General features: G+C 35.3%; 1 protein-coding gene across 2 annotated transcripts in view; it reads left to right on the top strand.

The window, feature by feature from the left end:
* Window positions 1-680: 680 nt before the first annotated feature.
* Window positions 681-11648, top strand: part of IGF2BP1 (insulin like growth factor 2 mRNA binding protein 1) — a gene marked incomplete at both ends in the record, with an annotated part of 80665 nt that continues 69697 nt past the window's right edge. For both annotated transcript variants that reach the window (XM_083377322.1, XM_083377321.1), the window contains 2 exons: window positions 681-855; window positions 2365-2425. In XM_083377322.1, coding sequence (XP_083233448.1) covers window positions 681-855; window positions 2365-2425 — 236 coding nt within the window. The remainder of the gene's footprint in view (window positions 856-2364; window positions 2426-11648) is intronic.

Here is an 11648-nt window from a genome sequence, read left to right as displayed (position 1 = left end):
CTCGTTTGGAAAAAAATTCTCATCGCAGGAGAACCGATGGAAACTGTAAATAAAAAAACTCAGTAAGGTTGAGAAAAGACAACATGCCTCGGAACAGGAGTATTCTATGTGTAGAAAGGGTGCCCCGCCCCTTTTTTGGCTCCACCACGTGGCTTCCTCTTGCAAACATTTTCACTCATTTTTCCAGGTCGATTTTATTTAGGGGCGGCGCTAAGTCCTGCCTCGCAGTCGGAGACGTCCTTTGCCTCTTTCTCTTGGTGTGCGTGTATGTGTGCGCGCGCGCGTGTGCGACACACATGAGTTGCGACTCAAAAGGAGTTGGGGGGCCACTGGAAAAAAAAGAGCCATTTTCCCAAGCCCGCCATACGAACTTGCATCCAAATCAACCGGCCCCATTGATTCAAAACAGGGAACATTTCCCCCCCTTTTCATCTTACATTATCCCCCTCCCCCTTTCCTTCCCACAGCCAAAATAGCCGGTTTTTCTTACTTTGCTAGGCCCCCAACATAGAATAAGAAACTTTTAAAATATAAAGCAATTGTTAAAAGTTTCGGAAAGCCTACTCATCTCCCTCTCTCCCCACCCGGTGTATGTGAGTTATTTTCTTCCTTCCCTCCCACCTCCCGTGACTCACTCCCGTTTTGGACCTACCCAGCATTTTGTGCAAAACGCATCAGCCATGAACAAGCTGTATATTGGAAACCTCAACGAGAACGTGACTCCGGCGGATCTGGAGAAAGTCTTCAACGACCACAAAATATCCTTCTCTGGCCAGTTCTTGGTGAAGTCTGGCTACGCCTTTGTCGACTGCCCAGATGAGCAATGGGCTATGAAAGCCATCGAAACTTTTTCTGGTAAGCCAATGGATTTATCGCTCGCTCGTTCTGTCTTTTTCATCTCTTTTTTCCCCTTTCCCTCTGGAAGCCTTTGGGATTTTGGAATGAACAATTGTTTTACAAAAAAAAAAAGCAAACCAGCGTAATTTTATAAAACGCATACTATCACTCAGAACCGCAAATACTAGCGGGCCGGGTTTTTTTTTTTTGTGTGTGGAAAGACTCGTAAAACGTGGTGTACAAAGATGCGACCAGGCAGCCACACTTTGCTCGTACTCGTGCTTCCGCCCTTTCTTTCTTTAGCTCTCTGTAGTCATCAATGAAAGTTACTTTCGTTTCGTATTTTCCCTTCAACCACTGGGAGGGGGTCAATCTTTCGATTTCCCCCTCCCACTTTTCTCGAGTATTGAACTAGGTGGCGAGTGTTTTTAACTTGTTGGGCCTACAATTTCTTATCAACTTCCATAGGCTTTCTAGAGGACTCTTGTTTTTATTAACCAGCCAAAATGTCCTCCTCACTTAATAAAGTACCCCTATTCTTCTACTATCATATTACATAAAACAGGCCTTTCCTATAAACAAAATCTCATTTGGCAAACCTTGAATTAATATTCCATTTGTCTGTATGTAGGGGAATGGGTGATTTTTTTTCCCCTTCAGAAAGCAAACCCCCGCCCCATTTTTACTCCCCAAATTAGTCATCTCTTAACAAATAAACAAAACTCTCCATCACTTTAATATCTACTTTGGGATCAAAGCTGTCCCACTCTGCGTTCTTTCAATGCCATTTGGGATTTATCAAGCAATTCAGTGTTGTATTTTTGCATTTTAAGCGTGTGTGGTACTTTAGAGTGGGAAGTGGGGAAAAAGGAGGGGAGGTGTTGGACTTTGGCCATTTTGATTTAAACAGGGGTTTCCTGGGGCATGTGATGGGTGTATTAGCCTGAAGGTCGCCATGCTGTTTAGAGATTTGAGACAAGAGAAGCAGACAGAACTAGCAGAGCAACCTAATGTTGACTTTTGCTGAGACCAGATGTTTTGTTCCCTATTTCAAATACCACATCAGAGTTCTGGCCCTTTTTAATGTCAGCTTCTTCTCAACTGAATAATGTTTTAATTTATCTTTTTTTAAAAAAATGAAAAGATGATATGAATTATCTTGAAAGGCAAGCAAGTTGGACATCGGAATAGGCCTTACCATTCCTGGTTTCTTTCTTTCTTTCCCTGGTGAAACAGATCTTGTAATGTGTAGATGAAAATGAGTTAAATGTTGTCCTTGAAAAAAATCTGTTCATTTTTTTAATCCTATATTCTCCATTTGAAATCCATTAATTTTTTTTAATTAAGAGTAGAAAGATAAGAAGGTCAGGCAGGGGTTTTTATGGTAAAATGCACCTGAATCCTCCCCTCAGTTGAATTAAAACATGAAGAGTAAGGGAAGGAGTAGAAGTTGAGTTATATGACCTTTGATATCCACCTTTTCCTTTTTCAGTATTTTTTTTTAAAAAAGCAAACTTGTGTTTTTAGGCAAAGTGGAGTTGCATGGGAAACAACTTGAGATTGAACACTCAGTCCCTAAAAAACAAAGGTAATCCAGTTATTTGTTTTCTTTGAATTTATCTATGTTGAAATGTGACAGATAAGATAAAATGTGTTAGAAATGCTAAGCTGGTATAAACAAAACTAAGTTGCAAGAAGAATGTATATACTTGAACTAAATTACTTGAAAAACAAACACTTTTAAAAGCCTTGGTAAACTGGTTGTTTATTTCTTTTTACCCCAAATTACTTTGGATGCATTAAAGAAACAATTAAATTACGGATAGATATTATTACTCTTTATAATCTGTTCTTTGGCTTAAATTGCAAGGGTACTTATGTCAATTTCAACATTCAACTTGCTTGTGCAATGGTGTGTTTTTTTTAAATCAACCTTTTTGATTTTAAATTCTTGTTAAAATTGAGCAAATTAGAAATTTATTGGCCCATTTTTTTGGATATGAAAAAATATTTGCTTTCTACTTATTTCTGTCAACACTTCATATTTTTGTGTATGTATGTTTTTATGTAGTGTTATTGGATTTTATACGTTTTTGATCTTTTGTTTATTATATTGCTTATCTAGTTTTATTTTGGAAGCTTTCACTAAGTATGTTATAACAAACAGCTTTTTCCTTCAGAAAAAAGTTGGAATTACTCTTTAGTCATATAAATCCTAGAAAGTGAACATAAAATGTACAAAGTATATTAATATTAGAAATTGTGATTCTTTTTTGGGAAGAATCTAATAGGGGGAAGGATAGCTGCCTGTTAATGTAACTCAAAAGATTATTTTTGTGCATGATTGACATCACAATTTCCTGATCTTGTGTTCACACTGATTCTCATACTTCTTGGACTTCCAAACCTTATATAGAATGTATTGTTGGAAAACTAAAAACTAAATGTATTGCTGGAAAACTAAAAACTAAAAAAAAACAGTTTTCTGAGACATTGCAAGAGTTCCAAAATGTGTTTGATTAATTTATTAAACCAGTAGTGTGTATTTAGTATAATGGATGAACAGTAATATTTGTAAACAGTGTTTGTAGCTTAATATACAGAATATGTATGGTGTTAAGGGAGGTCTAACAGAAATACATTCAGGAAGCCAATTCCACTGTGAAAAAAAATAAATATTGTGGGGGATTGGTAGCTGGAGGAGGGGGAAGAAAAGGAAGTTTACTCTTGATTATTTTATAATGCTGAAATCAACCAATATATGAAAATTAATCAATTGCAGAACTGTGTACTTAGTGCATTGTCTTCAATGCTTATAAATATAAGAGATAAGTTTTTTAAAAAAAATCAAATATTTTCCTAAATTAATATTAACACATCCTTCTCAGTAATTGCAATGTTTGGGTTCAAGGTTTAAAATCTGCCCAAAATTTTAGATTGTATCATTTACTATATGCTAATATTTTATTTATAGATTTCCTTGATACATTTTGAACCCTGTGCTCAAAAATAATGAAGTTTCTATAATGATTTCTTCCAAGATAATTTATATTTAATTCTTATAAAAATAGATTGTTGATTGTACTGGATTGATAGGTGGAGTTTCAAGTATGTGTGAGTGTCTTTTTCAACTTGTCATGGGACTTGATTTTCCTGTTTGGAATAATACCCAGAGGAGGAACTAGTTAATTCAGAATGTTTAGAATAGTCTCAATAATAATGTATCTAGTGAGATATGTTTTCCACCACTTATCAAAACTTATAAATTTTGCCAGTAATTTAGGTAAAGAAATACCTAGGAATAGCTCTCTATATCTTTCAAGTTATCAATATAAAATAAATCACACACTGCTTATTTCATTAAAAAAACATGATTAACATTCTTGAGCCTTGTTCACACTGTTTCCAGATGCATTGAATTGTAGTTCCCAGAATCCCCTTCTGATATGATTCATGCAGGCAGGGAGTTTTAGTTCACTATGTCCGGAAAGTATAGGTTGGGGATGGCTGAATTAGAAAATGAGAAATTCAGCTTGTCTAGGAGAATAGTTTTGGTTAGCTTAAATATTTATTGAATCAGATGCAAAAAATGTAAAAAGAAAGCATTTAGTATATCTTAAAATTTATTAGTATGGAAAGTTATTTTAAAAACCTTTCTTCATTTTATTGAATTGGCTCTTGAAAAGTACAATTTGATTTTACTTATTTTTAAAATTTGTATGCCATTCATTAAAAGAAACAAATTTGAGATCGTATATCTAGCTTAATTAGATAACAAATGCGTTTTGAGGTAAATGTTTTCCTTTTTTATAAATAACTTTTAGGTTATGATAATTTTACTCAATCTTAAATTTTAAAAAAGTTGCATTGATTCAAAAGAACTGTCCCAAGAAAGTGTGCTTTAATTTGCAACTTGAATATGCATAGATTTAGAAAAAGAAGGCTGTGTGTTAGACAGGAGCGCTTTCAGTTCATCATTTATTGAAAGAGAAAAAAAGTTGGAGAAAATTTGCAATTTTGTCTCTAAAAAGCAGCAAAATTCTGTTGGTGAAGGAAAGAGTTAATTCAAACAACCTCAGAGATGTTTTAAGAACTCAAGAATGTTAAAAAATGTTTGGAGGTTAGGGGCGGGGTTGTCTTTCTCTGAAAAGATTGAAGTGGATAGAATTAGAGAGAGGTTGGGGGGAGAAGAACAAATAAGAATGGGTAAAAAAACAAGAGGAGGGGAAATTAAATACAACCATCAAGCAAGCATTCCAAATAAGAGGATTGGAAGAAACTAGCCTAAACAGAATAAATCTTTAAGAATTGAAGTAAAAGAAATGGTTTCAGAAGCATGTTTTTAGCAAATTAGAAATAAGTATGGTTTTAAATCTTGTTGCCTACAAAACGATTTTTAAAATACATCAGGATGTGTGTGTTTGTTTATATACTGATACTTCCTGTTGATAAAATGTTATATAAGTTAGTGAATAATGAAGTTGCCCTGTGGCTTCCATCCTTTTCAAAGCGTGTGGGTCCCATCATGATAGATCTAAAAGAACAATTTTGTCTAAGAAAATCATTTATATAGTAAAAGGTATTCTCTTATTTATCTGCTCATTTATGTTACATTTTTTAAAAAAAAAAATCCTATGTCCTATCTGGACTGCTATGTCTTGCCAGTTGAGTACCACTGAACATTTTAAAGATGAATATAAATATTCAAGGTTCTGTAAAAAAAGGGGGATGAAATATTTCAGTGGATGTTTGTGTAATCCTGTATAGCTTCAATTGAAGTTGGTAGAATTTGTGGTGGTCTGTACAGAAAATAAATATGTCCTTTATTAATCCGTTTAGATTTTGCCATCTATATTCCATGGTAAAAGTCTTCAGATTTGCAACATAAAGCTTAAAGGAACAATTTACATTTATATTCATTGTGTTCCAATAAAAAGTTTAAGATTACACTTGTTTGCGTCAACTATAATAGCTTCAGCAAAAGGTGAAATATCTTCTTGTTGTTAAAAGCATTCATGCAAATATGTTAAATATATTATTCTATGTTTTTTTCTGTTTTGCTATCTATAGAAACCTTTGCAAGATTTAACTTGTTATCTTTTTGCATAGGCAAGAAATAAGGCCAGTTTATGAACTGAATTAGCTTGTAGTAATAAACTTTAAATAAAAGCAAGCAAGATAAAAATTATATATGGACTTTGCATGTATGTACTATGAATTGGTTCCAAGTCCAAGAATTTGAGGGACAGCTGAATGCTGACTTCCCATTGCTGTTCAGAAATAAAATTAAGAATGAACTCTCAAAATAATCCCACTCTGTTATGGAACCAACATGGAAATGTAGGTATGAGAAAGACCCTGAGAAACAAGTTCCTGGTATAGAAATAAAACATCATGATTTTGTTTGGGATATTGCATGTTTCATATTTTATGCCATTATTGGATATGTGCTAATGTTCCCATGCTTTAGGCATAATAGATCCGCATAAAAGAAACTTCACATATTTTTGGAAAAAAATTGCTTTCTTATTTTTTTAGGTTAAGGATAGACGTCCTATGTCACTTGCAGCAATCAGAATTATGCTGGAGGAATTCAGTGGCAAAATGGCTTAATTTTGGTTTGGGAGAGGTTAACAGAGAATAAGACAATTTGCCTTTGAGAGGTCTGCTCCCATACATACCTTTAAAGCCTCCCTAAAACCAATACAAGTTCAGAAAAAGTTGATTGTGTTCTATCTGGGGATTTCACAGGATCATTACGGTAGTTAACTTCTGTTAGAGTGTTGTAGTCTTTTTACCCACAGATGTTGCACACCCTGCTTTTGAAAATTTAACAGAAATATATCTCTAATCAGACAGATGAGTTATATTGTACTATAGACATTTGAAGTGCAATCCTGACAAAGTTTACTCAGAAGATAACTTCATGTGAAATTGCAACCTTGCTGAGTTTTTATAATTTTAAGTGTCAAGGGAAGCAAATAGGAAGTTGCAACCTGTTTCATCTAGTTAAAACAGATTTTTTTCCACTAGTAAAAAAACCCTTTAGGTTTGCAAAGAAAAAAAGGAAGTTAAATTAGGAAAATAAATAACTTCATCTAAGGAATAGTGTGTTAACCTGCTCAGATATATGAATATATGTATGTGATCAAATTGCATATGTAAGTATTAAAGACTGGTTGAATTAAAGCATATTTTTCCACCTTGTGCTGAAATCCATTGACCAGCTAAAAGCACTGCCAAGCCTAGACTGGAGAATTAAATGAATGAACATAATTCCTGAGATACAAATGCCTTGAAAAATTGCAAGTTGGAATCCTGTGAAATTGCATTCTTGTAATACGTTTCATATTTGCTGTTCCTTGTTGGTGAAATAATAATAATACTAATCATCTTCATAGGTGGATTATGAGAGCTTGAACTTCAGAATAAATCTAAAGTAAGAATTGGTATGCATAATGGCTTAGTAATATGACCCATAGATAAAGAATTCTTCACCTCAAATCTTGCTGGTGTCATGATAGAAAAATGATCTTCCTGCTATAATACCAGAGGTGATTACTATATATTGTTTTAGCTTCAAAAAATTTGTAAGAACTACAACTAAATATAGCACATAAAGTACTGAGTATGTATACCCAGTTAGCTTACAATAAGCCTCACTAAAATGTGTAGGACTTACTAAAGGGAATTACTTGGGTTAATAATGGATTAGACTTTAATGATTTTCAATAGGATAGTAACTTTAATCAATTTTCTGAAGATGTAGAATAACTATAAATTCCAAAATTTTATACATAGTAAATAGGAAAATTTCAGCATGTTTTCCAGCATGTAGGCTGCTTCGCATTTTTTTTTAAAAAAATATGCTAATATTCAAGGCCACAGCTTTTATCACTAGAATAATTTATTTGAAATGGTTACCACTCTGATCTAATTACAGTGATGACAGCAACACACAGGTCCCAGTCAATGCATACATGCCATATAAAAAGGTGCAGATACTTAGCATTGGTAGCCAGGTGCTTAAAGCATTTAGCGCTGGTATCCATAATGCTGGTATGCCATAACATAGTCATGTTTCAAACAGTAATACTGAAGAATCATGTAGCATCTTAAAATAGATTCCTTGTCCTTCTTGTGGCGCACCTTGAGATGACTTTGAAACTTTTTAATATCATAGCATATTATCCTTGGTGTGTGTGTGTATGTGTGTGTGTGTGTGTGTGTGTGTGTATTGATTGATTTAATTTCAGTTTCTACAGTTTCCAGTGGGCTATTACATGTATGCTAGCAATGAAAGTGAAGACAAATTCCTCATTAATTACATGAACAAAACAAGAATTTGCATACAATGGACTACATCATATTGAAACTATGATTCCTGAATTGCCTAAATTAAAAATAATGTTGATTGGGAGAAGAAAGAAGGATATGTGTGTGTGCGTGTGCATATGATATTTTCATGTTTGTAGAGTCTTTTTCATATAAAAGGTTAGTGTAACATGTTATTAGCTGTTATGAATGTCTGTAGTAGTTCCAAGCATACGGTTACTATATGTTAACAAAAAAGGGGTATTTCAAGCATTGTCTATTGTACCTTTTGGGTTTTTTTTCCTTTTCACTCAAGATTTAGCTGGACTTTTAGAGACATTGAATCTAGACATAGGATATGCTGGAGAGAATGGGTTGAATCATCAAGGATTGAATTTTTTTATCCACATACAAGATTCCATGGACGTGCCTTTTTGCTCGTAAGCAGACTATTTTATATTAACAAACAGGACCAAAAAAAGGACAAAAGAAAATTAGCTAGATAGGGGGTGGAATTAGCTAGAGAAGCAAATGTGGGGCTAGAGGGAGAATAATCCAGAAAAAGGAAAAAGCAAGATAAAAGCTTTTAAAAGAAAACAGAACAAGAACAAAAGTGGAAGGAAAAAAAATCCCATATCTGTCTGCTAAAAGGGCCACAGCTGGCAAAGGAACATGGCTATGGAGTCAGTACTGCATTGACAGTCTTAAGAGATCCTCCAGCAATGCCTCTGGGACAGATTAAGCATATAGGAATAGCTGCCTAAACTAAGTAAGACCATTGATGCATTTAGGACAGAATAGCCAATGTTGAGTGGCAACAGCTGTCCAAGATTTCAGAACAGAGTTTTGGCCCTATCTGGGGTTACTGAGATCTGAAGATTTTCCATAAGTTGGGCTGATTTTGTTCTATCATGGAGTTATGTCCTTTCAACGCACAAGAGCCAGCGGATTTATAGGATCAAACAAAATGTGATTGTACCATTATATTGCCTGATCCAGTTTATTTGGAAGATGGAATACCACTCAAGGGATCTCCACAAGGTAGCACAGTAGAGATGATGCCAGGATCTTTCTGTTCCAAAAATGGTGGCTGACCGAGTAAAATGTCCTACTGCCAATGCTTCTATTTTTATCTTATTTTTTTTTTGATGCCTTCAAGTTAGTCTTGACTCCTGGTGACTGCCTGGACCAGTCCTTGCAGTTTTCTTGGGAAGATTTCAGAAATGGTTTGCCATTTTCTTTGTAGGGCTGAGAGAAAGTGACTGGCCAAGGCCACCTAGTTGCTTTATGCCTAAGATCGGGGTAGAACTCATTGTCTCTGGTTCCTAGCCTGGTACTTTTAACTATTATACGAAACTCACTATCTCTTCGTTCCTAACACTTGTTAAAGTTCTTATCAGTGATCCTCAGCCCCATGGAAAAATTAAATTAGAAGCACTAGAGGGCAGGACAAGAAACAATGGTTTGGAAACTGCTCAAGGAGAGAAGCAACCTGGAATTAAGGAGAAACTTCCTGACAGTGGGAACAATCAACCAGTGGAACAGCTTGCCTTGGAGATATTTAAGAAGAGGCTAGACGGTCTCTTGAGCAGGGGACTGGACTATTCTATTCTATTCTACTCTGTTCTATTCTATTCTATTCTACTCTACTCTACTCTACTCTACTCTACTCTACTCTACTCTACTCTACTCTACTCCCCCTTTGGCAGAGGCCTTATCAACAAATCTGGTAGCAGGGAGTTCCATAGAGTCATTCATATACAGGTAGTCTCCAACTTAGAACCACAATTGAGCCCAACATTTCTGTTGCTAAGTGAAACATTTGATAAGTGAGTTTTCCCCTATTTTACAACTTTACTTGCTGCAGTTGTTAAGCGAATTGCTACAGTTGTTAAGTTAGTAACATGGTTGTTAAATGAATTTGGCTTCCCCATTGACTCTGCTTGTCAGGAGGTCATAAATGGTGATCACATGACCCCGGGACAATGCAACTGTTGTAAGCATGAGTCAATTGCCAAGCATCTGAATTTTGATAATGTGACGTGATGCTGCGATGGGGTCATAAATGTGAAAAATGGTCATAACTCACTTTTTTCAGTGCTGTTGTAACTTTGAATGGTCACTAACAAACTGTTGTAAATCAAGGACTATCTGTAGAGGGAACGAGATATCTTTTTTGTATAACCATAGTCATTTCCCTCTTCCCACCTTCCTGTAAAAAGCAGAAATACTCCATGTGGATATTATCTTCAAAAATCAAAGGTTCAGATCTGGAAGAAGCCTGACATATGGACCAAAGTACATGTACCTGCTCGCAAGGTTATAATCTTTCAACTCCTAACCCTCACCTCCTCTACTTATAGTCTCCATATTGTACTTTAGCATGAAAGGCAAGCGTGGCATAGAAATGTGTTAGTAACAGAAGTGGCTCTGGATAAAGAAGTCTCAGTTGGTCATTAGCCAATCTTAACTGTTTTCCAGAAAACAGAAGGGGGATTATTTTCTGATCCCAAACGTAGTTGATCAGTCAGATGTGGATTTTCTTCTTCATATTGCAATTAAGAGATTTAGATTAGTAAATAGTTTGACAGTTGCTGTTCTACAAATGAGGTCTTGGACTTGGGCCTGGAGGATTTTATTTCAGCTCTGGGGCTTACCCAAATGATGAACCTAAAATAGGCTACTATCATATTTTAGGTATTGTGGAATGGTCTTTCAAAACATGATTTAAATGTTTTATCTAAATAAAACATCTCTTTTTCTATCTGTCATAAAAAGATTTTGCCAGGAGAAATTTTAGACTGGTCAGTAATTATAAATATGTAATTCATGACGGCACTTCTTGATTTGATCCTTCACTGCATAAATTATAGGCAATTTATTATTAACACCCTGTGGGACTGGCTGACATGTAGTCAGTCATTTCAACTCAATCCTTTCATATAAAAGTGTAGGATTGGTTGTTACCCAGCATGTTTATTTTAACTCTGTGTTAATCTTTTATCTCTCGCTATTGTTAAATAATATGAGGAATTAAAATCCTTACTGACCTTTTGCAATTTACCCAGAGAACTGCCAATAAACCCTGCTCTATCTATGATCTTTCTGCTCACTCTGGCTCAAGTAGGCAGCATTTCTGCATAACAGAAAGGTATCAATTTGTGGGGCAACCACAAATATTGCCAACTATAGCACTTCTTCGAAAACAACATCTCAGTGGGGGGGGGGAATGGGGGTCTCCTTCTCCATCGGGACTGAGCATCCCCCAGAGTCATATAGTAGTCACTCTTGGGAGGTGGAGAAGAACAGAAAACCACAGTAGGTGGGCATAGAATGGAGTGTGCTGGAGTCTGGTTGCAGACTTTTGTGCAAGTTCCACTTATTTTGAATTAATAGATTCTTTTAATACATAGGGTAGGATAGGACACATTCAATGAGGGATTATTTTAACTGAATGGGGAGGAGTTTTCCCAAGACTCCTTTTGCTCTTCCAGCTC

The sequence above is a fragment of the Vipera ursinii genome (genome assembly GCF_947247035.1).
Source record: "Vipera ursinii genome assembly, chromosome: Z".
NCBI classification, from domain to species: domain Eukaryota; kingdom Metazoa; phylum Chordata; class Lepidosauria; order Squamata; family Viperidae; genus Vipera; species Vipera ursinii.
This window is presented reverse-complemented; position numbering and strand designations above follow the sequence as displayed.